At 48.2% G+C, this 26,750-nt stretch overlaps 1 protein-coding gene across 10 annotated transcripts; it reads left to right on the forward strand.

Annotated features, from left to right (window-relative positions):
• The first annotated feature begins 437 nt into the window (after window positions 1-437).
• LOC308509249 (cytochrome P450 4F3) lies at window positions 438-18,818 on the forward strand. Of its 10 annotated transcripts, none has more exons than XM_081077062.1 (13): window positions 438-484; window positions 839-1,255; window positions 4,773-4,917; window positions 5,973-6,026; window positions 6,120-6,247; window positions 9,490-9,611; window positions 10,407-10,677; window positions 11,638-11,704; window positions 11,896-12,025; window positions 15,439-15,572; window positions 15,662-15,726; window positions 15,891-15,973; window positions 16,316-18,812. In XM_081077062.1, the coding sequence occupies exons 2-13, from the start codon at window positions 1,058-1,060 to the stop codon at window positions 16,491-16,493; spliced, it is 1,575 nt and encodes a 524-aa protein (XP_080933188.1). In that variant the 5' UTR covers window positions 438-484; window positions 839-1,057; the 3' UTR covers window positions 16,494-18,812. The 10 variants fall into 10 exon arrangements, with proteins under 10 accessions (XP_080933188.1, XP_080933183.1, XP_080933185.1 ...); XM_081077057.1 differs by lacking the exon at window positions 4,773-4,917 and adding an exon at window positions 3,151-3,295 and having other exon boundaries at window positions 440-484; window positions 16,316-18,818; XM_081077059.1 differs by lacking the exon at window positions 4,773-4,917 and adding an exon at window positions 3,151-3,295 and having other exon boundaries at window positions 442-484; window positions 909-1,255.
• The last annotated feature ends 7,932 nt before the right edge of the window (window positions 18,819-26,750 follow it).

Genomic DNA, 26,750 nt, shown 5'->3' on the forward strand with positions numbered 1-26,750 from the left:
GCCAGGAGGCCAAAGGCTTTTGTCTCTGAATTTTGTGATTCTGAGAGGATTCTGGGCCCAGAGTGGAAATGAGACTGAAAAGTGTTTGGGACAAGGTTCATCTGGCAACAATCAAGTTCAAGCTTTTACCTACCACACCCTGGCATTGGCAGGGTAGAGGAAACAGTAAATCTGAGGGTCCTGAGTCACCTTTGCCTGCCCCCCAACTTGCCCCCTTCCCCACATGGGAGGTGCTGAGTCCTGAGGATCCAGTATTCACACTGTGTGGCCTGGAGCTAGCTCTAGGCCTCTCTTGACAATACTGTAGCCCCTCCCCCACCCTCTATTTGGGCCAGTGCCAGGTAGGGTGGAGGTAAGCAGATGTTCTGGGATTGGCTGACTCAGCTGGCCCCTCCCAACCGCCCCTAGTTCATAAACCAGGGCCAAAGACTTCCCAGGAATAGGGCAAACGAGGTTGTGTGGGCTAAGCTGCTCCTGGCAGAAGGTACCAGCCTGGGGATCAGGGGGCTGGGGGTCCTGGCCCAGAGTGGGAGAGGAGCTGCCCGAGGCAGAGGTGTCTCCAGGGAGTGGAGTTGGTCTAGAAGTTAAGTGGCTACCAAGGGGTAACTTACATCTCTCTCTCTCTCTCTCTCTCTCTCTCTCTCTCTCTCTCCCTCTCCCTCTCCCTCTCCCTCTCCCTCTCCCTCTCCCTCTCCCTCTCCCTCTCCCTCTCCCTCTCCCTCTCCCTCTATCTCTATCTTTATCTCTCTCTATCTCTCTATCTGTCTCTGTCTCTCTGTCTCTCTCTCTCTCCTTCTCTCCATCTCTCTGTCACTCTCTCCCTGTCTCTCCCTTTCAGTCTCTGTCTCTCTGTCTCTCTCCCTCTCCCTCTTCCTCTGTATTTCCCCGGTTCTCCCTTCCCTCCTGAGCCCCCACTTGCCCATCTCTGGGCCCTCCCTGCCCCTCCCTGTCCCTCACACCTGACCGTCTCCCGCTACCTGTAAGCTGTCCCTGTCTCTGAGCTCACTATTCCCGCCCCTGTCCTGGGCCCAGGAGCTCACCCCGTCTGCCCTGTAGGATGCTGCAGCTGAGCCTGTCCTGGCTGGGCCTGGGGCCGCTGGCAGTCTCCCCATGGCAGCTGCTGCTACTGGTGGGGGCCTCCTGGCTCCTGGCCCGCTTCCTGGCCTGGACATACGCCTTCTATGACAACTGCTGCCGCCTCCGATGTTTCCCACAGCCCCCAAAGCGGAACTGGTTTTGGGGTCACCTGGGTCTGGTGAGTATGGGCAGCAGGACGAGTCTGGGATACCAAGGTAGATGGCCCTCCCAAAGGATTAGGAATGGGGCTCAGACATGATGAGACCTCCCAAAGGGTTAGGAATGGGGCTCAGACATGATGAGACCTCCCAAAGGGTTAGGAATGGGATCTAGGACAGCAGAGGAGAGAGAAGGTTCAAGAGGAGCCTCTCTTTCCTCACTCATTCCTCAGCTTTGATGTGGCAAGCCCCTTCCACGTCCTTGTCCTACCCCTAGCCTGCTTTGAGTCCATTTCCTGCCTGTATTCCCCATCTTAGTGCACCTCTGAGGGGCTCCCAGAGTGGGCTGCACACAGCTGCATTGTCTAGTGGTCCCATTCTCCACAGCTAGCTTTCAGACCACTGAGGGGCGCTGTCCAGGGTCCGCTCCCTGCGTCTGGCCCATTTTCTTATGTCTGCTCACTCTGGGCTGCACTTTCATCACAGTAATTAGCTAAGATCTCCCCACCCCCACCCTCAGGGGACAGCTCCCCACCTCCTCTCCTTCCCTGATCTCCTTCCCCTTCTCTTACTCTTCCCCGCTAAGATGTCTCAATGGGCAAATTGCCCAACTTGGATGAAGTTGACCACTCCCCCTTTCAGAAGCCTTCATTCCCTGCCCACACCCCAGACCTTGACCTTTGACTTGTTCCTGCTCATGCTTAATTACACATTCAATTTGTCCAATTACTTATCTGGCTCTCCAACTTGATGGTAGCTCTGGGAAGACATTTTATCTGCAGTGCCCAGGCCAGCGGCTGGCATACAGTAGGCACTTAATAAATGTTTGATCACCTAAGTGATGAACTTGCCTCAGTCGCTCAAGGCCGAAGGGATGAGTGTCCAGCCTTGGAGGCAGCAGTAATGTTACCAAGTTACAGCAGTTCTGTTTCCTCCTCTGAGGGCTTGGTCATGGGGCTGGCCTTAGTCACTCCTTTCTCTTCCAGTTCCTCTTGCTGCAGACTGCAGCTGAGTTACTCTCCCTCTTTGGACCAATCTCACCTTAGGGTCCTTGGGGAGCAGGGAGCAGGTCACAAGGGTGAAAACAACTTATGTTCACCTCACTGGAGCACCTGGGATATTTGTCAGGCTTGGATGGGGCATCCTGAGGGACTGGGGAGGACACCTCACCAGGAGGTGACCTGCCCTCCTTCCCCTTTTGCAGGATGTGGCCTCAGTTTCTTCATTTGTAAATAGCATGATTGTTGGGGGGTGTCCACAGGTTGAGGAGACATAGATAGACAGATAGAGAAAGATGCACTCTGTAGATAGACAGGCAGGATGTACTAAGATGGATGATAGATAGATAGATAGATAGATAGATAGATAGATAGATAGATAGATAGATAGATAGATAGATTGGTAATAGATGGAATGCACTAGTCTGGCCAGCAGAAGAGGTTCACAGGTGTTAGCTGCCTTCCTGATTGATGAGCAGAGTTCACGTCTGTCCCTTGGGGTCTGCAGACCCTTCACCATTCAAGGAACTGAAGGCCGTACGGACTGGCTAGGATGTGAGAGGATGTGGGACAAGATCTTGGGACAAATCCTGAGGCCACCCTGCTGCCCATAAACCTCATGGGATCTCCCATGTACCCCCCCACTCCATGCCTGAACCACCTCAAGGTGAGAAAACTCCATCTCTTCCAGCCAAGGTTGGCCTCTCTGTGGGCAGAGAGTATGTCTTCTCCTTGTGCACTGGGGTGAACCTGGGGACTTGAGGAGGCCTCCAGGACCCTCCTGCCCCAAGAGGGAAGGAGCAGGAAGAAGCAGATTCCCTCCATCCATGCAGAATCTACACACACTGCCCACTGCAGAGGCTGCAGGGGGGGCTGCGTGGCTCCTTCTGGGGAGTGACAACCTGCCTTACTTGCAGATCACCCCCTCTGAGCAGGGCTTGAGGGACGTAACTCAGCTGGTGGCCACCTGCCCCCAGGGATTTATGACCTGGCAGGGTCCCATCATGCCCCTCGTCATTCTATGCCACCCTGACATGGTCCGTGCCATCACCAATGCCTCAGGTACCTACACAGAGTTTGCCCCAGCCCTCTTCCCCTCTGTTCTCTCAGTCATCTTTCTCTTTATGCATTCAAACCTGCCTCTTCCCTCTAATGCCATCTGTCCCCGCCCTGGTGTCCTGGGCACCACTGGGGCCCCAAGAGGTTTCAATTCAAGGTCCTCTTCTGGAGGAAGCCCCAACCTTGAGGAGACAGATCTGGACAGAGAGATCCTCAACCTGGTGTGGTCAGGAATTGTCCAGAGGAGGCTGTAGCAGCCCAGAGGAGAAGCAAGGTTTCTGCTGGGGTGGGCGGAAAAGCTTCCTGGAGGAGGAGATGCTGGAAATGGATCTGGAACAATGAGCAGAAATGTTTTTAAAGCAGAGGGTAGAATGATACAGTGGGCATTGCTAGCATCCCAGGCACTCTACTAGGCCTGGCCTCAGACCTACCCACCCCCTTCAGGCCCAGAGCAGTGAAGGTTTGCAGCTGGTGGAGGACCCTGCGCTTGCTATTTCTGTGATGTCCATCTCTGGGGGGGTCGGTTCCTTCTACTCGATCCTGTGGCTCGTCCACTTCACATTCATTGCTCTGTTGCTACAGGCCCCAGGAATTTCCCCAAGGAGACTCCACCCCTGCCTGTATCCCTTCCTTTCCTCTCTACCTTACTCATCCCTATACAGATCAGGCTGAGCAGGTCACAAGCAGCATTTGACAGAGAGCTTGGCTCAGACACAAAAATTCTGGGTGACTGTGGGCTTTCATTGGCTGCCGAGTTCTCTTTCATTTCTGAGTAGTAGAAACTCAATCTTGTGTGGTCTAAGCAAAGAGAGGGAATCGGTCAACTGTCAGTTCCACAGAGATTGCCTTCAGGCACAGCTGGATCCAGGTGTCAATGTTCTCAGAACTCTGTCTTCGTTTCTTAGTTCTGTTTTCCTCTGTGATTTCTTCATTCTCATTCTGGTAAAGATGAATCCCAGAAGCTCAGCCCCCATGGAAAAGTAAGCTTATTCCCAACAGTTCCAGGAAAAGTTGCAGGATTCACTTTAATTTGCCTGTCTTCGCCCAGTTCCTCCTTCAGTCACTGCCACTCTGATTGCCCCCGTCTTGGCAGATATAGGGTTCTCAGAGTTATTGTTTTGGAGTTCAAAGCAGTTTGATGGTTAAGAACTCAGGCTCTGGATCTAGACAGACCTGCGCTCTGGTCTCAGGCATGCCACTTACGATCTGGGAGACCAGGGGCGAGTGACTTCATTGTTTAGAGCCTCAGTTTCCTTATCTGGAAAATGGAGATAGGAGAGAAGGCAGGTGCATGTGCTGTTTAGGATCCAAATGAGGACACACTCTGATTGTCGTGTACCAAGGGTGTGGGGGGGACCCCACGAGGAGGATGATCTGCTGGATAAAATTCATGGGGCTCAGGTCTGGGTCTCTGTCCTGCAGGTCCTTCTCTTTGGATACCTAGAAGAGTATGCATTGGGTCCTTTTGGTTTTTCTCCAGATTCGCAGCTCAGAGGAAGGTCTCCTCTATACACAGGGCCTGGCGAGCACCTATGGGGATGTGTGCTGCTGGTGGGTGGGGCCCTGGCATGCGGTCGTTCGCATCTTCCACCCCACCTGCATCAAACCTGTGCTCTTTGCTCCAGGTAGACATACCCCTGGCCACAGCTTGCCTGTTGCTGAGGTCTCTGTGCTGCCGCCAGCTGGTGGGATTGACCCAGGTGCAGACAAGAGGGGCTATCTCTGTCTCATCTGGACCCCCACCTGCCCTCCCTCTGGTCATGTTTGCTTCTTCCTAGGGTGTGTCTGTGTGACACCTTCTGTATGGCCATGGCTGGTCACATTTATGTTTCCACCTGTGTCCTCGTTACAGCTGGTATATGTTCACACCTGCGATCAAATAGAAATGGCCTCAGTCATGTCTGGGGTTGAGCTGTGGCCAAGGATATTCGAGATGTGTTGAGGACTGTCTGGTGCTTGTCTGAGATTGTCTGGTTCTCCCGCGGGTCATGTCTGGGCCATGTTTGGGATTTGTCTGATACCTGGGACCCAGGGTCTAAGAAATGTCTGATGCCTTATGTGAGTCGTGTCCAAGGCAGGTCATAGGGTATGTCTGGGTCACACCAGGTCCATATCTGTGATATTAATGGGACCATATTTAAATCCTGTCTGGGGCCCATCTGTGGGACACACTGAGGTCATGTCAGATTGTTTGCATCTATGTCAGAGTATGTTGTGTCATGTCAGGGTGTATCATGCATGTTGTATCATGTCAGGACATGTTAACACATGTTGGGCCATGTCAGATGTCCCAGGAGATGTCAGAGAGTGCTGGGGAAGACAGGGTCTTATGGATCCCTGTTAAGATGTTTTGTAGAGCGCTGGGCTGTGCTTGGGTGTGTACAGCATGTTGGACCAGGTAGGAGCCATGTCAAGGTGTGCTGGGCATGTTGTTCCATGTTGGGATGTGTCTAAGTAAGTGGGGGTATGTCTGTGGGCTCTGCCTTTGCTCTTCTCTGCTGCAGCCTGGTCTAGTCCCTCCTCGCTTACCCCCTCCTCCCTGTTTCTTCTGTCCTTGTCCCATTCCTGCTATGCTGGGCTTGGAGGGGGAATGCAGACCCCTGGGTGGGAGCCTCCTCCCCCACCAAAAGTTCCTCCCCTCCCCCTCTTCATGGCCTCTGATGGTCCTCATTCATCTCAGCCACCATTGCGCCCAAGGACAGTGTCTTCTACAGCTTCCTGAAGCCTTGGCTGGGTGAGTAACTGTGGGTGAAGGGGGTTGGGAACACCATTGAGGGGCCAGGAGAAGGCGCTGCCCTTACCCACTCCCTGTGGCTGCCTCTACTAGGGGATGGGCTTCTGCTGAGTGCTGGTGACAAGTGGAGCAGCCATCGTCGAATGCTCACACCTGCCTTCCACTTTAACATCCTGAAGCCCTATTTGAAGATTTTCAATGACAGTGTGAATGTCATGCACGTGAGTCTCTTGGACCCAGGGGCCCAGCTGGAGCCTCAGGGTGATGGGGGCTCAGAGACATCTTGAATTCTGGCTCTTCTGGGTGGCTTTATGATCATTGCTCTTCCTTTCTGAGCCTCAGTTTCCTCAGCTGTAAATTGGAAAAACAGTCTCAATTTTGTCAGGTGGTCAAGATGACATAATGGAGTCATGTCTTTGGCACATAGTAGATGCTCAAAGGCATTAGTTTCAATGCTGCCCTCACAGAAGCCTTGGAATCCTGACGCACAGTTGATGGTAATGATGAATATTGCACAGTAGTTATTGATGAGTAACAAACCACTTCATAACAATAAGGTTTATTATTGCCAACAAATCTGTGAGTCAGTTGGCTGGGTCTTCTGGATGTGGATAGGGTCACTCATGTGATCAGCTGTGGGTCAGGTAGGCAGCTTTGCTGATCTGAGCTCAGTCCTCTCACACGATTGGGGTTTGGCTAGCTGCATGATGACTTAGGATGGTCCCAGCTGGGACAACTGGACTTTGTTTCATGGGATTCTCTGTCATCTATCTCCATCTATCTATCTATCTATCTATCTATCTATCTATCTATCTATCTATCTATCATCTATCTCTCTGTCTCTCTCGTGCATGGGTATCTCAGGCTCTTCACATGGCAAAAGCAGGTTTCCAAGAGATTGAGAGGAAGCTGCAATGCCTCTTGAGATCTAGGCATAGGATCATCACCTTATCATTCTCACCATGGTCTGTTGACCAAAGCAAGTCAAAAGCCCAGCATAGGATCAAAGGGTGGTGCAATAGGCTCCACCTCCTAATGGAAGATGGTGAAAAATCACATTGTAAAAGGTGTGGATACATACAGGAAAGTGAAGGATTGGAAGTAAGAGTTTTATGAAGTGCCTGGGATTTTTCCATACTTGCAAGCTGACAAGTGAACTTGTTATATTTCACGAACTCTGCCAGAAGACGTGAGATTCCTGGATCAGAGACAAAGGACAGTTTATTACTCATGGCACAGCAAATGGCACGTGCTTCTTACTGGTTTGCATTCTTTCTCCAAGTCACCAAATCCCATAGGGTGACACAGGTGGGTTTCAATGGATGTCTACTTGTGTAGCAGGTGAGGTGAACACTAAGGCAGGTGAACACTAAGTTTAGGGACTCGGCAAGGTCTGACAATTAAGTTTGTGAACTTGCCACCTTGTGCTTCAATTGGCAGAACTGTACAAACAGCTCGGTGAGATTTCATAACCTTGATATGTCAGTGTCTCACAGTTGGGTTCGTGTCGACGTGTGACAGTGTCTTGCTGAGTGACGTTCATTATTGTTGCATGTTTTTGTGTGCCGTCAGGAGAACGTCTGAGCTTAAATTACAGCAATGAACAAACATTAAATTTCTTGCTAAACTTGTGTAAAGGGAAGTGAAATCAGGTACATGTTAGTCTAAGTTTATGTGGATAATGCCATGAAGAAAACGGCAGTGTACAGATGGATTAAGTGTTTTTTTGAGGGGAGAGAATGCGTCACTGATGAAGAGAGGTCAGTGTGGCTAGTAATGAGCAGAACTGATGAAAACATTTCAAAAATTCATCAAATTGTGCGTCAAAATTGTTGGCTGACTGTGAGAAGCATAGCAGACCAAGTAAACATCGAAAGAGAAACAGGAAAATCTTAACTGAAAAATCTTGGCATGAGAAAGGTGTGTGCAAAAATGGTCCTGAAGAAGCTTACTGATGAGCAAAAGCAAAGGAGAGTCAAAGTTCACCAAAACCTTTTAGAGAAGCAAGATGATATTTGGGCCATGTTATCACTGGTGATGAAATACGGGTGTACCAATATGACCCTGAAACAAAGAGTCAAAGTGCACAATGGAAGTCAGCCATTTCTCCATGACCAAAAAAATTCCATCAGTCCAAATCAAGAGTCAAAATGATGTTGCTAACCTTTTTTGATATCAGAGGGATTATTCATTATGAATTTGTACCAACTGGACAAACAGTTAACCAATTTGGTTACTATTTGGAAGTGCTGAAAAGGCTGCGTGAAAATGTTGCAGGAAAACGACCTGAACTTTTTGCCAACAATTCATGGCTCTTGCATCACGACAATGCACCAGCTCACACAGCACTGTCTGTGAGGAAGTTTTTAGCCAGTAAACAAATAACTGTATTGGAACACCCTCCCTACTCACCTGATGTGGCCCCCAATGACTTCTTTCTTTACCCGAAGATAAAGGAAATATTGAAAGGAAGACATTTTGATGATATTCAGGACATCAAGGGTAATACGATGACAGCTCTGACGGGCATTCCAGAAAAAGAGTTCCAAAATTGCTGTGAAGGGTGGACTAGGTGCTGGCATCAATGCACAGCTTCCCAAGGGGAGTACTTCAAAGGTGACCACAGTGATATTCAGCAATGAGGTAGGTAGCACTTTTTCTAGGATGAGTTCTCGAACTTAATTGTCAGTCCTCGTATGACTTTTATAGCAATTGCAAGCAAGCCTAATATTTGTCTAAGGAGAGACAAATATTTTGTCTAAGGAGAGACAACCCATCCCTTAAGGTTGTTTGCTGCAAATACAACTCGGACAGATGGCTCAGGTAAAGAATATCAGGATCTTACATTTTCGGCATCAAGGTTGTTCAGGGGTGCTCAGGGCCCATAGAGGGCTACTTCTCCCAACATGGGACATTTTCCTAATCAATTCATAACAATGAAAATGGTGAAAGCTAACATTTATTGAGCACTTACTATATGCCAGAAATGTGCCAATTCCATGACATATGTTATCTAATTTTCATAACTCTATGAAGTAGAGATTATTTTTCCCCATTACATATGGTGAAATTGAGGCGCACAGACTTTAGAAGGCTTGCCCACGTTCACACAGCTAGCAAGTCAGCTAATAAGTGGATCTGGGATTCCAATCTGGTTTGTTGGACACCAAAGTAGGTTATCTTCACTGTTACTGAAGATTTGACAGGTGGAGCCCAAAGGAAGTCAATGAGTTGACCAAGGTCATAAGAGACAGAGCTGGACCTTGAACCCAGGTCTCCCTACTGCCAGGCATGGGGTCTTCATATCCTTAGAGTAACAGCTTCCACTCCCACTTAAGCCTGGTCCTCCTTGGGGATGGGTGCCTGGGGCAGAGGACCAAGAGGCTGGGTCTTGGGGAGTCTGTTCAGTTGGGGCTGGGGAAGGACTCAGGGAACCCCAAGCTTTGTCCCCTTTTCTGTCCAGGCCAAGTGGCAACGCCTGACCTCAGAAGGCAGCGCCCGTCTGGACATGTTTGAACACATCAGCCTCATGACCCTCGACAGTCTGCAGAAATGCGTCTTCAGTTTTGACAGCAATTGCCAGGAGTGAGTCTCTGCCCAGAGCCCGGGAACATGAGCCATAGACCCAAGGGAGTAGATGGAGGGAGGACTGACCCGGGCAACCAGAGATGCCTTCCTAGAGGAGGTGGGTCAGAGATGGACATTAAAGGACAAGGAAGAGGAAGGAGAAAGAGTCATCTTTTCAGGTGGGTAGAAATATTTGATAAAGGCCAGGAGTCTAGGATGAGCAGAGTGTGTGCAACCGTGAGGAGACATCTTGGAAATGAGGTTGGAGGCCTTGGCAGGGGATGGATCTTGAGGCCATTCAAAGGCCAGGAAAAGGGGTATGAACTTTATCCTGAGGTTTCCAGAGAGCTATGGAAGGTGTTTGAGCAGATGAGGATTGTGGCCAAAGCCGAGCTTTCTTGGACATCTGACTCTAAAGAAGACCAACTATTGTGTAGATTCTGGACAGTGTTGACATTGGAGACTAGGGAGGGGTCTGGGCCCATTCACCAGTTGGGAGAGGATGAAGTCTGAGCTGTGAGGACAGTTTTGGGAAGAAGGGGCAGGCACTGGGTTGGAGAGAGAGGTGAGAAGCATGATATTTAAGCTGTGCTCAGGGTGCCTGGGGCATGGACGCATAGAGATAGGAGCAGGGAGAGAAGAAAGTCTGGAAAGTCATATCTCCTGCATCAAACCCACCATGTATCTGTGGGGTCATTTGTTCCTGGATACTCAGTTTCCTAAGGGGAGGCAGCTGCTGGCTTCTGGGGGAAGGTGCTCCTTGGTCTTCAGGTGAGCTAAGTTGTTGCCTCCCTTCCTGCCCTCATCCTTCAGAAAGCCCAGTGAATATATTGCCGCCATCTTGGAGCTCAGTACCCTTGTGACAAAACGGCATAATCAGCTCTTCCTGCATGTGGACTTCCTGTACCACCTCAGCCCTGATGGACGGCGCTTCCGCCAGGCCTGCCGCCTGGTGCATGACTTCACAGATGCCGTCATCCAGGAGCGGCGCCGCACCCTCTCTGGTCAGGGTGTTGATGACTTCCTCAAGGCCAAGGCTAAGACCAAGACTTTGGACTTCATTGATGTGCTCCTGATGTCCAAGGTGGGCTTCTCTGGGATCTGAATGCACGTGGTAAAAAGGACCTTGATTTCAAATGTCAGATCGGAGAACTTGGGCTTGATGCAGAGGGCACTGGGGAGCCATGGAGGGTGCTTGGGGAAGGGAGAGAAAGGTCAGGGATAAGTTTTAGAGATGACTGTGCATTGCAGTCTGTAGGGGACTGCTAAGTCTGAGATTTTACTCTACCTCCAAGTTAGTAAGTTAGTTTAACACACACACACACACACACACACACACACACACACACCCAGAACTATGGATCAGAGCAGCCCATTTGTTACTCACAGCAGCAGCAGTAGCCAGAATAGAACGGTAGCTCTAGCTCCCCATTCCCAAATTCTTCCAAGGGCTACATGATGGTTTTACCTGTACATGCAATCGTGTTTGCATCACAGGGGCGGTACCTCCACATTTTGAATCTTGGCACTTATATGAGAGCTGACACATCTGCCCCTTCTTCCCGACGGGAGGGGGAGGGGGGAGGGAGAGAGCGAGAGAGATTGTTATTGTTCGGGGGCATAAACAAATTCTCTTCAGTGAGAAGGCAACGTCTCTAGGTTTAAAACCCATTCCTTATCTCCAGGAAGATAAAGAATCTCTGGATTTACTGTCCTAGAATGTGAACAACTTGCTCTGGAGCAATGCTCAGTTTCTAACTCCCAAGGCAGGATGCCATTCAATCATCCTGGAACCCAAGTTGCCATTAACTTTTTTCTCAGAAAGCCCTCATCACATAGAAACATGAAAATACTCATGGGTCATTGATTCCTCCCACCAGGAGGCAGGGAGACCAAGGAGGAGGCTTGTGGGTTGAGGCCTCCGGCGATAGTGAGCAAGGGAGGTCTAGGAGGGCAGGGTGGACGTGGGTGCCTGGATGGATGATGGAGACTGTCTCAGGGGCACTCAGAGCTGGTATGATTTACAGTCATGCTTTATCTCCAGGATGAAAATGGCAAGGCATTATCCGACGAGGACATTCGAGCTGAAGCTGACACCTTCATGTTTGAGGGTGAGGCTCCCAGTGTGAGACTACAGAGGAGGCAGGGGTCTCTCCCTCCCAGGGACTTGGTGGGTGACTCCTGTACCACCCCATCCTGCCTCCTCCTCCCCACCTTCCTTGAGGGGCTTAGTGTAAGGGTGCTGTCCACCCTGCGGTGCTGAAGCAGCCCAGAAACCCCACCCTGTCTGGCTGCCTTTCAGGCCATGACACCACGGCCAGCGGCCTCTCCTGGGTCCTGTACAACCTCGCGAAACACCCAGAGTACCAGGAGCGCTGCCGGCAGGAGGTGCAGGAGCTCCTGAGGGACCGTGAGCCTAAAGAGATTGAATGGTGAGTGCAGGTTCTCATGGCCTCTCCTGAACCCCTCTCATTGGCTCTGCTCCCAATGTGAAGAAGAGGGAAGATCTTTTTTTGTTGATTCTGTCATCCTGTCATACCATTTAGTGGGAATGGGAGCAGAGCCCAGATGCAGGGTCTGCTATACAGCCTGGATAGCAGGGGAAATGTTACAGGCTTTGGGGACAGAAAGATCTGAGCTGCTGTGAGAAGCAGTGACAATGTGTGAGGGCAGATGAGGCCACTTAGCACATATTCCGTAAGTGGACTTTCCCTCCATTCCCTTCCATTTCCTTGTGAAATCACATTTTTCAAACATCTTTGCTCCTTGCACGTTTACTCATCTCCTGCCTCCTAATTCTTCCCACGTTGTTTAGTCCAGGATTCACGGAGGACACTTAGGGATTGAAGTCACTCAACTCTTGTCCAGGAACACCTGCTTCGTCATCTATTCAGTCCCTATTCAGCAAACACCGCCACATGACCTTCTCACCCCCAGTTCTGTGCTGTGTCCCATTCTTTCCAGCCCCACTCTGTGTCCTGGAGACCTGGGAACGATCCAGGCTCAGCCTTTGCCTTCCAGCAGCTCCCAGCAGGTCAGGGCACTCCAGTCCGCATGAGCAGGACTGGGGCTGACAGTAAGACAGGCAAAGCTGAGGGTGGAGAGAGTGTCTCAGCTGAGACTCTGAATGCTGATCAGTAGATATTTGCATGTATTTGGGGTGCAATTAGGTCAAGAAGACACCTGGGTAAAGTGAATGTAGAAGAGCAGAGGGAGAAGGAGGAGAGGGAAAGAGAGTGGGAGGGAGAGAGGAAGAGAATGAGAGGGAGGGAGAGAGAAAGGAGGTGGGGGAAGGAGAGAGGGAGGAGAGGGAAAGGGGGGGGAGAGAGAGCGAGAGGGAAAGAGAGAGAGAGAGAGAGAGAGAGAGAGAAAGAGAGAGAGAGAGAGAGAGAAAGAGAGAGAGAGAGAGGTGGAAGACTTTGCAAGCAACGCTAATGGTTTCCATTTTAACCCAAGGACAATGAAGAACCACTGGACGTATTTGAGCAGGAGGACAGATGAGATCTGGGTACCAGAGCTCTAGGGCTAGTGTCGGGGACACCCTGGAGAATGGGGGCCCAGGGAGGGGTTTCTGAGGCCGGAGCCATTCCAGGGGCTGGGGGATGGTGAGGAGGCATTAGGCTGGACAGGCATTTTGGAGGTAATGTTCTCCACCCAAAGCATTTGCCTAGCACAGCAGTCTTGTGAGGTGGAGAAACAGTGTTATATGTTTTCAACGAAGTCTTCAAACAGAATTATACACTTAGTTAAAAAGAAAGGAGTACAAAATGGTTTATGATAGAAATGAACTTCCTTCTTAATCCCCACCCTAGGAGTAACTTCCATCAGTGATTTCCTGTGTCCTTTCAGGGTTGGTGTGTTTTGTAGTTTTCCGGTTTTGAACTAGTTGACTCTATCAGCTATTAAGAATGTAAATCACCACCCAAAAAGAAGGGGATTAAAGAAAAAGAATTCAGCCCCCTTACTGGATATTTATTTATACAAGCTTTTATACAAGTTTCCCAGTGAATTCTCTTGCATTTTCTAAGGATAAAATCACTATTTGCCAAAAATGGCACACTTACCCCCACATTTCAGATTGCATTACTATTTCCTCCTCTTGTCTAATTGCATTAGCTAGTATCTCTAGTACCGTGATAAATAAGAGTAAACCGTTGGACCTGTTTCTTTTCTTTCTTACTCATTTGCCTTTTGATTTTGCTCTCCTGACATAAAAAGTATTTTATTTTTTATGCAAATTTGTAAACCTTGTTATGGTGCGCTTTTTAAAAATTTTATTAGTTTCAGGTGTACGAAGTAACATAATAGTTAGACATTTACAGCCCTCACAAAGTGATAATATCCCTCCCCACAAGCTGCTACCCGTCTGACATCTTATATACTTACGATACCATTGACTATCTTCCTTATGCTATACCCCATCTCCCGTGATATATATGTATATATATACATATATATGTGTATTTTTCTCCTTATAGTTGACATACAATATTATTCTACTTCAGCTTCAGGTGTACAGCACAGTGTGCAGGCATCTACACCGTCTATGAAGTGACCCCCTGATAAGTCCAGTGCCCGTCTGGCTCCTTACATCTTTACAACATTGTTGATTATATTCCCCATTCTGTATTTCAGATCCCCATGACTATATTGTGACTACTAATTTGCTCATTCTACTCCCTTCACCTTCTCCCCCATCCCCTCCTCCTTCCCATCTAGAAACCAACAGGTTTTCTTTTCTATATCTCTGAGTCTATTTCTGTTTTGTTTGCTCATTTATTGTTCTTTAGATTCCACATATAAGTGCAATCATATGGTATTTGTCTTTCTCAGTCTGACTTATTTCAGTTAGCATAATATTCTCAAGGTTCATCCATGTTGCAAATGGTCAAGATTTCATTCCTTTTTATAGCCATTGTATAAATGTACACGTTTCTTTATCTAATGGTCTATCGATGGGCATTTCAGTTGTTTCGGTATCTTGGCTATTGTGAACATAGGGGTGCATGCATTTTTTTGAATTAGTGTTTTGGACTTCTTTGTATAGATACCCAGGAGTGGAATTGCTGGGTTAAGGTAGTTCCATTTTCAACTTTTTGAGGTACTTCCATACTGTTTTCCATAGTGACTGCAATCCCACCAACAGTGCACAAGCGTACCCTTTTCTCCACATCCTCGCCAACACTTGTTGTTTGTTGATGATAGCCATTCTGACAGGAATGAGGTATTATCTCATTGTGGTTTTTATTTGCATTTCTCTAATGATTCGTGACATTGAGCATTTATTCATATGTCTGTTGGCCATCTGTACTTCCTCTTTAGAGAAATGTCTCTTCATGTCCTCTGCCCATTTTTTAATAGTTATTTGGTTTCTTGGTATTGAGTTGTACGAGTTTTTTTATAAATTTTGGAGATTACCCCCTTTTCGGATGTATCATTGGTGAATATCTTCTCCCATGCAGTAGGCTGCCTTTTGTTTTATTGATGGCTTCCTTTGTATGAAAAAACTTTTTAGTTTGATGCAGTCTCACATGTTTATTTTTTCTTTATGGTGGCTTTTGTGTATTGTTTTGCTCAGAAAATCTTCTGAAAATACCTGGTTAAATTTTTTTCTGGTACTTCTGCAGCACTGCTTTTCTTTCTTCTTTTAAAACACTTCATTGAGATATGACTGACCTACAAAAGTTGTATGTGTTTGATGTATACAACTTAATGAGTTTGGAGATTTTGATCCACCTGGAATTTATTGTTATATAGAGAGAGCATCTCATGGGGCAGCAGGAGGGCTGGGGGTGGGGGTATCTGTTTTTGCTCCCTGGATAACCGTTGGGGGGGTGTTCCTTAGGGACGACCTGACCCAGTTGCCCTTCATGACCATGTGCATCAAGGAGAGTATGCGCTTGCACCCCCCGGTGACGGTCATCTCACGCTGCTGTACCGAGGATATTAAGCTCCCTGATGGCCGGGTCATCCCCAAAGGTGCTGGCAATGACAGGGGCAGGAGTCACCCGGGCAGGAAAAGGGGCCCATCAGGGCTCTGTTCCTCACTGAGCCCTCCTCTTTCACAGGTGTTATCTGCCTTATCAGTATTTTTGGGACCCACCACAACCCACTCGTGTGGCCAGACCCTGAGGTGCTTCCTCCTCCCCTCCTCCTCCTCGTCTACTCCCCTGGGGGGACCTCAGGGAGGGCACAGGGTTCTGACGCCCCCCCCCATCATACACACTTCTGCCTGTCCTAGGCGAGCTGACCTGGGAGACCCCACCCAGCAGCCCTTTGTTGGCCTCTCGCCCCCAGGTCTATGACCCCTTTCGCTTCGAACCAGAAAACGTCAAGAAGCGGTCACCTCTGGCTTTTATTCCCTTCTCAGCGGGACCCAGGTGAGAACGGTGGGCACCTGAGTCAGGCAGGGGGACACACGGAGGAAGAAGGGAATTGAAGAGGGTCAGAGTTTGGGCTCTCCTTTCCTCCCCTCCCCCAGAGATTATGGGTAAGGGTCTGGGGAATGGGGGTTGGGTAGGTCCAAGAAGGGGTCCCCCCCACGTGCTCAGAACCCTCTCTCCCGTCTGCTGGTCTGAGTTGGGGGCTGGAACCAGGGGATATGCCAGCCTCCATGGGGGTCCCCGGCACCGTTAGCCCCCTTCGCTACCCCTGCGGGCTGGGATGGGCTCCCGGGTCAGGTCCCGGCCGCAATCTGAGCCCCTCCGCCCTCACGCCCGCAGGAACTGCATCGGGCAGACCTTCGCCATGACCGAGATGAAGGTGGTCCTGGCGCTCACCCTGCTGCGCTTCCGCGTCCTGCCGGACGAGGCGGAGCCGCGCAGGAAGCCGGAGCTGATCCTGCGGGCGGAGGGCGGGCTTTGGCTGCGGGTGGAGCCGCTGGGCGCCGGGCCTCAGTGACCCTCCACCACCTGGCCTGAGGTCTACCCTGACCCTACGTACCTCCGATTTTAGCTTCTCAGGAAAAAAAAAAGTGCTATCACCTCTGTCCCAGCTTCCCCGAGAGCCAGCAGGGCGCGCTTGGGGCCTGGCTGGGTGGAGGGATTTGGTGTTTCTGAGCCCAGACCTCCACTGCCTCTCCAGGTGACCACAGAGCCTCACCCCGATCTTGGGTTCAGTGCCCAAGCATGGATTTTACCCTGTAGGCCAGAGGGAGCTATGGGAGGTGTTTGAGCAGGAGCGGGACAAGCGTTAAAGTCAGGACTTAAGGGGCACGGTTGAGGCTCTGAGTCACGCAGGAGAACCCATAGAAGCAAATTCATTTCTCTGAGCTGCAGGTGCCTCCCCAAACAGAGGTCCCTGGCCAGCCCAGAGCACAGGGGAGTAAGCCAGCAGTCCACACACCCTGGCATCCTTTCCAGGACTCTTAAGTTCTCCTCCCCACTGGTGTCAACATTCCCATCACTGTGTGTGCCCTGCTCAGTCGCTCCATCCCTCTGGTGACTCTCTTGCCCGGCCTTCAGGAAAGCCCCTCACTTCCATTTTTGGAGCCCCTTGATGCTGCCCAGGCAGCCTGAGCCCCCACTGTGTTCTAGGCGCTCTCACAAGAGTGTGGGGCAAGAAGGGCTCATCCCTGCCCATTCACCTTCCGGTTCCTTCTTCATTCCCCCCACAGGCCACCCTTGGCCCATTTTGGGGTGGGGTGGGCACAGGGCCATCCCATAACTCCTGAAATTCAAAGCCAGACTATTGGAAACAAAAATCGTCCCCAAGAGTATCGGCTTTTGAGTCAAGCTGCTTGGGTTTAAGATTCAGTAACTTAGGCAAGTCAGTTCCCTTCTCTGTGCCCTGGTTACCTCAACTATGCAATAGAGACACCAGCGGTATGCAGCTCAGGGTTGTCTCAAGGACATGTGGATGCTCAATAAATGTGGCCATTATTGCTTTTTCTCTCAGAATTCCTGGCTTTTCATGCCTGCTGTCTTTGATGCCTTTATTTCTGCAAGGAGTTTTAAGAGTATATCTTAGAACTAAAAGGCAAGCCCTCTAGTATCTGTGCTCCTTGCACGAGCTCTCTCCCCCCCTTGCGGCCATGCGTGTCAGCAATAATTGCTTAGTGGTGAGAAGTGCAAGGAGGTGCAAGAAGGAGTGGAACCTCAGGTCATATCTCAAGGCAATATCCTGCTACAAAGGTAGTTCTCCTTTCATAGCCAATGGGACTGTGCTCCACCAAGCCCCTGCTGACCCCTTGAACCTTCTGTCCAACTGATCTCCCTCCCTCACTTCACTCACTCACCCTGGCCTCCATTCTGATCTGCTACTATACCTAGTCTTACCTCTCCTCAGGGCCTTTGCATGTGCTGTTCTCTCTGCGGGGATGCTCTTCTCCCAGATCTTTTGTGACTGTGTCTCATCGTTCAGGGCTCCACTGAAATGTCACCTCCTCATAGAGGCTCTTCCTTCACCATGCAAGTAGCACCCCAGCACAGTTAATTTCCATCTCATTACTCCATTTATTTCCCTTGTAGGTCTTACTGTCATCTGGAATAATCTCGTTTACTTGTTAATCGTGTGGACTATTTACTAAGGTTAAAATATCCATTAGTTACATCGATGAGAAACTACAAGGCCCTTTGATAATGAGTTGGCCCAAAGCATAGAACTGGATAAATGGCCCAATGGCGAGGCTATGGAGAAAAGGGGGAAGGAGCAAACCTCTGTTTGAAGACTCCCTTCCTCCCTGGGTGTGTCATTTCCTCTTTGGATGCCTTTAATCATAAGAAAATGCTTCTTTTGGGGCATCCCTGTGGGGACAGAGCCCCAGAGAGCAGTTTCCAGGCTCTCAGCCTCCTGTGGAGAGGTGCTGGCCGGTTATTAGATGGCCGTCAGCTGTTACTGGTTAGCCATTAGCCACTAATACAACTGCTGTGGCTACACTAGAGGATTGGTTGGTTGGTTGGGAGAGGAGAGAAGCGCAGATTGCAGTTAGCAAGGGGTGGGTTGGTTGGCAGAGAAGCGGGTGGCGGATTGCGGATCGTGTGGCTCCTGCTTCCTGTGTCTCCAACCCAGCTGCCAGCGAGACTATAGTGGTATGACTCCCCATCTATGGCTCCGTGGGTGTTCCTTTTTGGCCTCACCATATCCTGTGTTCTTATGTGGGGAGCAGGACCAGCATGACAATTCCGGTCTCTAGTTCAATGCCTAGGACATACTATTTTAAAACCACAGCATGCTTTTTATTTCCTTTAAGACACCAATACAAATGTGTAACCCTGTGACTCATTCACTCATATTCTTGTGAATTATTTTCACTCCACTGTGACATCAACACCAGGATGGTGGAGGACCTTATCTTGCTTGCTCTGTGCTTGAATTCCCAGAGCCTGGAACACAGAAAGCGCACAATAAGTGTTGTTTGCATGAATGACTGGATGAGTTCTCGAAACATGGGGTCAGGTAAATGAAATAGTTGGTTGGCTCAAACACCTACAGGACTCTGAGTGGTAAAACAATATTACCTAGCATCTATCAAGCATTTACTAAGTGCCAATAAGTTTATTTGCACCACACCATGAGGCAGATGCTATTACTATCAGCTTCCTCATTTGCAGACAGGGACTCAGAGAGGTCAATTTACTGCTTCAGGGTTACACAGCCAGGAAGTGGCAGGGTCAGGCTTTGAACCCATATTTATCTGATGTGAGTCAGTGGCCTAAAGCAGGAAACTATCCACACAATTGCACAAGTCTCCCCTTGGCTATTTAATCTGTGTTTGAGAACCTGAAGAGAAACAATTCACACTCATGGCCAGAGGGTTTCTGCTTAATAAATGAGAACAATAAATTAATGGAAAAGAAAAAGAAAAGAAAAGAAGTCCCTAGAGAATTCAATTAAAGTGATGTCATGGGTTCTCCGCAGCAGTCAATTCGAATTCATCCCAACTCACCACCCCTAGCCCCACCCCAACGCCCTCTGTGCTCATCAGTGAAGCCTTCTGGGCATTCTTCCTTGAGATCACAAATAGATTACAAATATTATTGACTTGGCTGGTATTAAAGAGCCCAGTGGGACATGCATCTTGCACACTCTGCCAAACTCCACTGGCATAACAACCCTGAGAAGCCAATTTCAAGTTTTGTGAGTGAACAAGCCATGGGCTTTTCACTGACACCCGGGAGCTCATTAAAAGTTGATTCTCAATTCCCCACCCCAACCCCTACCTCATTTAGGCAAATTAAAGAATCCCAAAGGAGCAGCAGCAGTGCTGCAGGCAAATGAGATCTGATGCAAAGCTCAGGGCCAATGTGGAGACAGAGCCACAGTTTCACCTCATTCCGGAGCAATGGTCCTCAGATAGTTTTCCTGCTGAGACTCAAGCCCAAACTTAGGCATTTGATTAGTATCAAGAGACACAAATGGGAATCGGAGGAGGCGTTCTCTTCTCCCAAGCCACAGGATGCCCAGAGTTCCAAATTGCCAAATGCTACAGCAGGCATCGTGGCGCCCTGGCTGCAAAACCCAAAGCAGGCAAAGCACCTGGTGCTGAGTGTGGCTACTCTGAGCGTCTCCTGTTGCTGGGTGTGCACAGAGGTGAAGTCTTCACGGCTGAGACTTCTACTTCCACCTCACTGCATGGTGTTATATAAGTTACTTGGTCAACACCCACCCTCCTCCCCCACTCGGCTGGAGGCCTGAGAGAGTAGGACCTCTTGGACTTGCTCACCATCGTGTTCCCATCGGCTGGCACCTAATAGGTGCTCAATAAATAAATGACTTATGACAGCTTTCTGGCAAGTGGGTGTACTGCAAAATCCTTCTGAAATGTGAATGGCCATCCCCTCAGGATCTGAAATTCAGTTTTCAGTGTGATTGACGTCACAGGATCTCACCGGCCCTTGTGAGGGCATCACAGCCAGGATCCCCAGTGTAAATGAGTGTCATCTCAATGCCTGTTGGGATTATGGAGTAATGTCCTCTGTAATCTGACCCCTATCAGTCGTTTTAGGCCATTTTGAGCCATCCCCCTCCTTGTTGCCCAAGAGCCTTGTCACACTGGCCTTCTTCTGTTCCTTGGATGGGCAATCGTCTTCCTACCTCAGATCCTTTGCACATGCTGTCTCTTCTGCCTGGTGTACCCTCCCTCTCCCTCTGCCCCTGGAGCAGAATGTCTTACCTGAAAAGCCACCTTCTCCATGAACTCCTTATTCCACTCCAGCCTGCCCTACTCTCGGTGGATTATTGTTGGTCTCTCATACCCAATTGCCTAAAGATCCTGGGGAAAAAGAAAACTACTTTCCTTCCTAGGAATGAGCCTTCCTGGAGATGAGGGACTGATAATGGCATGGCATACCCAAAATGAGCCACCTGCCAATGGAGGACCAAGGATGCTTTTAATAACTAATCAGTAATGATTTCTTTTCTTTTCTTTTCTTTTCTTTTCTTTTTTTTTTTAGACGTTCATCATTTTTAGCCCTCACACTGTGAGCCCCCCTTCCCCCATCCCCCCATCCACTATCCCTCCGACCTCGCACCGAGCCATCACATTATATATATAAAATTATAGTTGGCATTCATTATTGTTCAGTTTCAGGTGTACAGTGCAGTGATCAGGCATCTACATCATCCCTGAGGTGGTCTCCCAAATGGGACACGTGTCCATCAGATACCCTACAAAATCTTTACAACATTATTGATTACGGTCCCCAAATTATTTTTCAAAAACCCTGAGGCCATTTTGTGGTTACCGACTGTTTTCTAATCCCCTCAGTAATGCTTTCAAGGGAAACTCTTGATCAAATGGGGAAAACCTCTGAATAAATAAATCAATAAAGCCACTTTAAAATGGAGCCAGAGCTGTCATCCCAGAGAAAACGCCTAGCATGATTTAGGCCTCAAACTTTTGGAAGGCTAAAAGAGGGCAAAATCACCTTGGCACTGGACTTACAGCAACATTGTGGCCCAAACCACTATTTTCAAGGATAACGAGAAGGCAGTTATGATGACTGCAGAACTATGACTACCAGACTAAAACTTTTAAATTTTTCTTTTTTTTTAGAATTAGTGTCTCTATATTGTCACCATAGTATGTTTTCTGCACCACCAGAAATACTTTCCTTCTATGCATGTAATTGTTCCCTTTCTCATAAATACCCATTGCCTTGGTCTCTTCACCAAACACTATTTGAGGCATATACGCTTCACTGGCCTCTAGAAGAAGCTGTGATTAAGGCATCCAGGACCCCAAGAAATGGTTCTTCAACAAGGCAAACTCCACCCACAGATTGCTCTCCCCAAAGGGTTGTACCAATTTGCATTCCCACGAGCATTTCATGAATGTGCTCATGCCCCGATCCCCATATCCTTGCAAATACTGAGAGTCATCCATGCTGTGCATTTCTAGCAGTCTGCCAGGCCAAAAGTCGTATTTCATTGTTTTTACTGGAATTTCTTAAACCATGAGGGAGATTAAACTTCTTTTTTAGTATTGAGTAAAATTCACATAACATAAAATGAATCATGAAAGTGAACAATGAATGGTATTTAATGCATTCACGATGTTGTACAACCATCTCCTCTACCTAGTTCCAGAGCATTTTCATCACCCTTAGAGAAGACCCCATCTTCATTAAATAGGCACTCCCCATTCTACCCTCCCCCAGCCCCTGGCAACCACTAATCTACTGTTTGTCTCTATGAATTTGCCTGTTCCAGACATTTCATATACATGGAGTTATATGATATGTTACCCTTGGTGTTTGGCTTTTTCACTTACCATGATGTTTTGGGGGTTCATCCACATTGTAGCATGTATAAGCACGTGAAAACATGCTGAAAAAAATGTAGTCATTAGACTTTCACTTCTGATATTAAGGAATCTATACCTTTTCTTTAAAATAAAGATGCTCAACATCATTATTGAAATGCAAATTAAAACCACAATGAGATACCACTTCACACCCATTAGAATGACTATAATTTTAAAAAAGAGCCAAACAGGAAACAATAAGTGTTGGTAGGTGTGTGGAGAAATTGGAACCATCATCCACTGCTGGTAGGAATGTAAAATGGTGCTTTCATTATGAAAAACAGTTTGGCAGTTCCTCAAAGGTAAAAATAGGATTGCTATAAGACCCAGCAATTCTCCTGGATGTATACTCAAAAGAATTGAAAACAGATCCTCAAACAAAACTTGTATATGAATGTTCACAGCAGCACTATTCATAATAGCCAAAAGGTGGTAACAACCCAAATGTCCACCAATGGATGACTGGACAAACAAAATGTGGTATTATGTGCTAATGGAATATTATTTAGCAATTTAAAAAATGAATTATTGATACATGCTACAACATGGATGGATCTGAAAACGTGCTGAGTGAAAGAAACCAGACGTAAAAGTTTGTATAATTCCATCTGTACGAAATGTCCATAATAGACAAATCTATAGAGACAGAAGGAAAATTAGTGATTGCTTAGACCTGGAGAAGTGGAAAGTGTGTGTGTGTGCGTGGAGGGGGGGTGCAGTTGAGTGCCAAAATATACAGGGTTTCTTTTTGGTAAAAATATTCTGAAATTGATTATGGTGGTAATTGCACAACTCTGTGAATATACTAGAAACCATTGGATTGTATACATACAATTCGGCCATACTAGGTAGTAAAATCTTTTATGTGTATGCTCAGGGCCACTTATATTCATTAGTTTTTTTTCCCTGGAGCTGGACTACCTAGGTTGAATCCTAGATCTGTCACTTTAAGGGGCATGATGATGGACAAGTGAGATGGTCAGTTTCTTTCCTCATCAGGCTTTTGTGAGAATTATAGGACATTGCATGCTCAACACAGCTCCAACCATGTAACAAATATTTAATGCACTATAACCGTTATTAGCAATAATATATTTAAAAGCTACTGCGTGGGAAAAAATGGGTACCATGCTATACCTCTGTCGACCAAGAGAGACAGGTCTGAAGAAAGACAATGCTCTTGGGACAAAATTCTTTCCCATAGGGTTGCTAGGCTCAAAGGCCCCACTAGGGGAAGTGAGCTAATTGTATTTGCTCTAACAAGGTTCATTGGGCACCACGCCTCTGGGGTCAGAGAATATGGTATAAATCTAATGGTGGTGGTTCTGTTGTATGTTCCCTGAGAAACCATGTTCCTTCTCCACAGCCAGAAAGCAAACTTGAGGCGGCAGCAGCCCCTAACCCCTGGACACATGACTCGGGGGCTGAGAGGTTCTGGGATCTGATGGAGGTACAGTAGCCATTGGTCAAGTAAGTGTATCAGGAAGACAAGCTGCAGGGGAGTGGTATCAGGGGAGGACCCCCTTGGAAGTACCCCTAGAGGTTGGGGCTCTCTGCTTAGTTTCACCCACAAGGACTTAAGGTGCTCTGCAGCAGAGCCTCATGGGGGACAGCGTTATTGGGAGCTGGTCAAGAGAGCAGACACCAGAACCAGAGCCTGGCTCGATCCCAGTTCCAAGCAGGAGTTAAGTTTGAAGCCTCAGCTGCCTGCCTCGTGGAAGTGTTAAGTGTTCAGTGGAATGATATGTGTCAAGTGGTTAGCTCAAATACGGATTACATTGGATAAATGTCGCTGTCCTGCTCAGTTAGTTGATTCGAGCAGGTGCTGTGGGAAGAGAGAGTTCGGGGGTGGGGGGTTAACCTAGATTAGTGATCCTCAATGGAGGGAGATTTTGACCCCTCCACAAGGGACCTCAAGGTGGTTTTGCTTGTTGCACCTGGGGTGGGAGAGGTGCTACTGGGATCCAGTAGGTCGAGGCCAGTGATGCTGCTCAATATCCTACAATAATGGGGCTGTCCCCACCTCGAACAAGTCATCCAGCCCCAAATGCCAGTAGTGTCCAGGTTGAGAAGCCCTGGGCTCCACCCAACAGAAGGGGATCAGGAAGGGCATTTCTGCAGAAGTGAAGGTAATGGGGGTGAGATGAAGTTGGGGGCTAGAGGCTTCCAACAGGAAGCAAAACAGGTGCAAAGGGTCTAGGCAGGAGCCAAAACCAGGAAGATGGAAGCTGAAGACGTCCGGAGTGAGAGGAGCAGTAGTGAGCCAGGGCAGGGTGAAGTTGCGTAAGATCCCACCTACACGTTCAGTCACTGTGGCTGCAGTATGGAGAATGGACTGCAGGGGGCGAGAGAGGCCACGGGAAGACGAGCGCACGGTGGGTCGTCCAGATGGGAGACAATAAATGGCCTGGATTGGGGTGCTCACTCTGGGAATATATTTTCTACTTCTGCCTAAGAGATGAGGATGACATTTAAAATGCACAAGTTAGGAATCGATGGGATGTGAGAGGTGAAGGAGCAGCTGGTTGTGCTGGCCAGGGTTGTGCACCCCGTGGAATTGTGCAATGCGCACTCCCGGGGCAACCTCGGCAGCTCTGGCCCGGGAGGTCCCGTTTTGGGCCTCGGGAGGCTGGAGTGCCTAAGGTAGGAGGTATCTGGGAGTGATGTCCAGGAAGCAAGAATTAAGTAGGTGTTTGCAGAGAAGTGGGTGCTGGAGCCAGAAATTCAGTCATTGACTGAAACGTGTAAGGGACTGTGGAAGATGAAGGGCCCCCGGCATCGAGACACCTGCCACCGGTATTATATTTTCACGCCTCAGATGTGCCCTGAGCATAATGTGGCATCCAGCGTGGGGATTGCAGGGTAAACAGCATGCCGGGGCTCGGAGCATAGGACTCCTCAGATACAAAAAAAGGACAAGTTGCCTCACAGAGAAATGCATGCACTTCTCTCTCCAACTTTCAGAAGAAGATGGTGACCACACAGCTTTGGAGAGTCTTTTATTTTTCACACATATTTGCAGCTGCTCCCTGCGGGAGATTTCTATCTCTTCACCCCTTTGACACCAGGCTTGGCCACTGAAATGTGAGTGGAGGTGAGAGGAGGGTGTTTCCTGGCAGAAGCTCTTAGAAGCCAGCACACAATTCACTTTTCCCGCTTCTGTGATAACTGGCAATGTCCCAGACAAAGGTTTAGCCATTGGCCTGAGTCCTGGAGTGAATTCATCACAGAGCACAGCCATAGCAACCTGTGATGGACATGTAGCCTGAGTGAGAAATAAGCCTTCATTGCTGTCAACCGCTGAGATTTGCAGGTATATGGTACTGCAATCAGTGGGCTGCCCAGTAGAGGTCAGGCTCCGGGGAATACAAGCCCCACTTGGCAAGTAGGGCCGGGATGGACAAATTAAGATGGTTTGTCTCTAACATTGATGTTAAGAAGCATAAAATGAGTGAAATTAACTCGCTTTGGAAATAATCTACCCCAAGATATAATGAATCTGTACATGCTCTCATGGCCCAAAGAGGAGACTGGTGTACAAGACATGTCATTGTAACATTTCAGAGTGGTGCCTTTAAAAAAAAGCATTCTTTTCATAGCGCTCCACTCTCGTTGACCCACTAAATCCTCCCAGGGAACTGAGGCTTTGGGCGTGTCTATCACTGGCTCACACAGCTAATAAGTGTCAGGGATGGTGTTCAAACAGGGTCATTCTGGATCCAGATCCCCTTGCTTTCAACCACTCAGAGATTTTTTGAATTGAGGTGTAATTGACATACAACATTATGCTAGTTCCAGGTGTACAACATAATGATTCAATATTCGTATATATTGCAAAATAATCACCACGATAAGTCTAGTTAAGATGTCACTATACATAGTTACAAATTTCTTTCTTGTGATGAAAACTTTTAAGATTTGCTCTCTTAGCCACTTTTAAATATGCAATACAGTACATTACACCCCCATGACTTATTTATTTTATAACTGGGCTTTGGACCTTTTGAGTCCCTTCATCCATTTTCCCCTCCCTGCCCAATCCTCACCTCTGGCAACCATCAATCTGTTCTAAGAGATGTTAACTGTCAGAAAAATACTTAATGTTCAGCCTTTTACCTAATCCATCACGTCTTCCCAGCAACTCTACCATGCATTTTACAGATGGGAGAACTAAGGCCCAGTGTGCCTCATGTCACACAGCTGGTAAGTGGCAGAGCTGGAATTAAACCCAGGCTGTCTGGCTTCAGAGTTGATGCCTTTAATCACTCTATTATTTATTCTCATTTTTCTTAACCAAATCCTGGAAATATTTAGGCAGTTCATTACAGTTTTATTTCTTTTCCTCATCTTTATTGAAGTATAATTGACTGATAAAAGTAGTATATAATTAGGTGTACAACTTGATGTTTTGA

Source organism: Rhinolophus hipposideros (genome assembly GCF_964194185.1).
Source record: "Rhinolophus hipposideros genome assembly, chromosome: 16".
Taxonomy (NCBI): Eukaryota; Metazoa; Chordata; class Mammalia; order Chiroptera; family Rhinolophidae; genus Rhinolophus; species Rhinolophus hipposideros.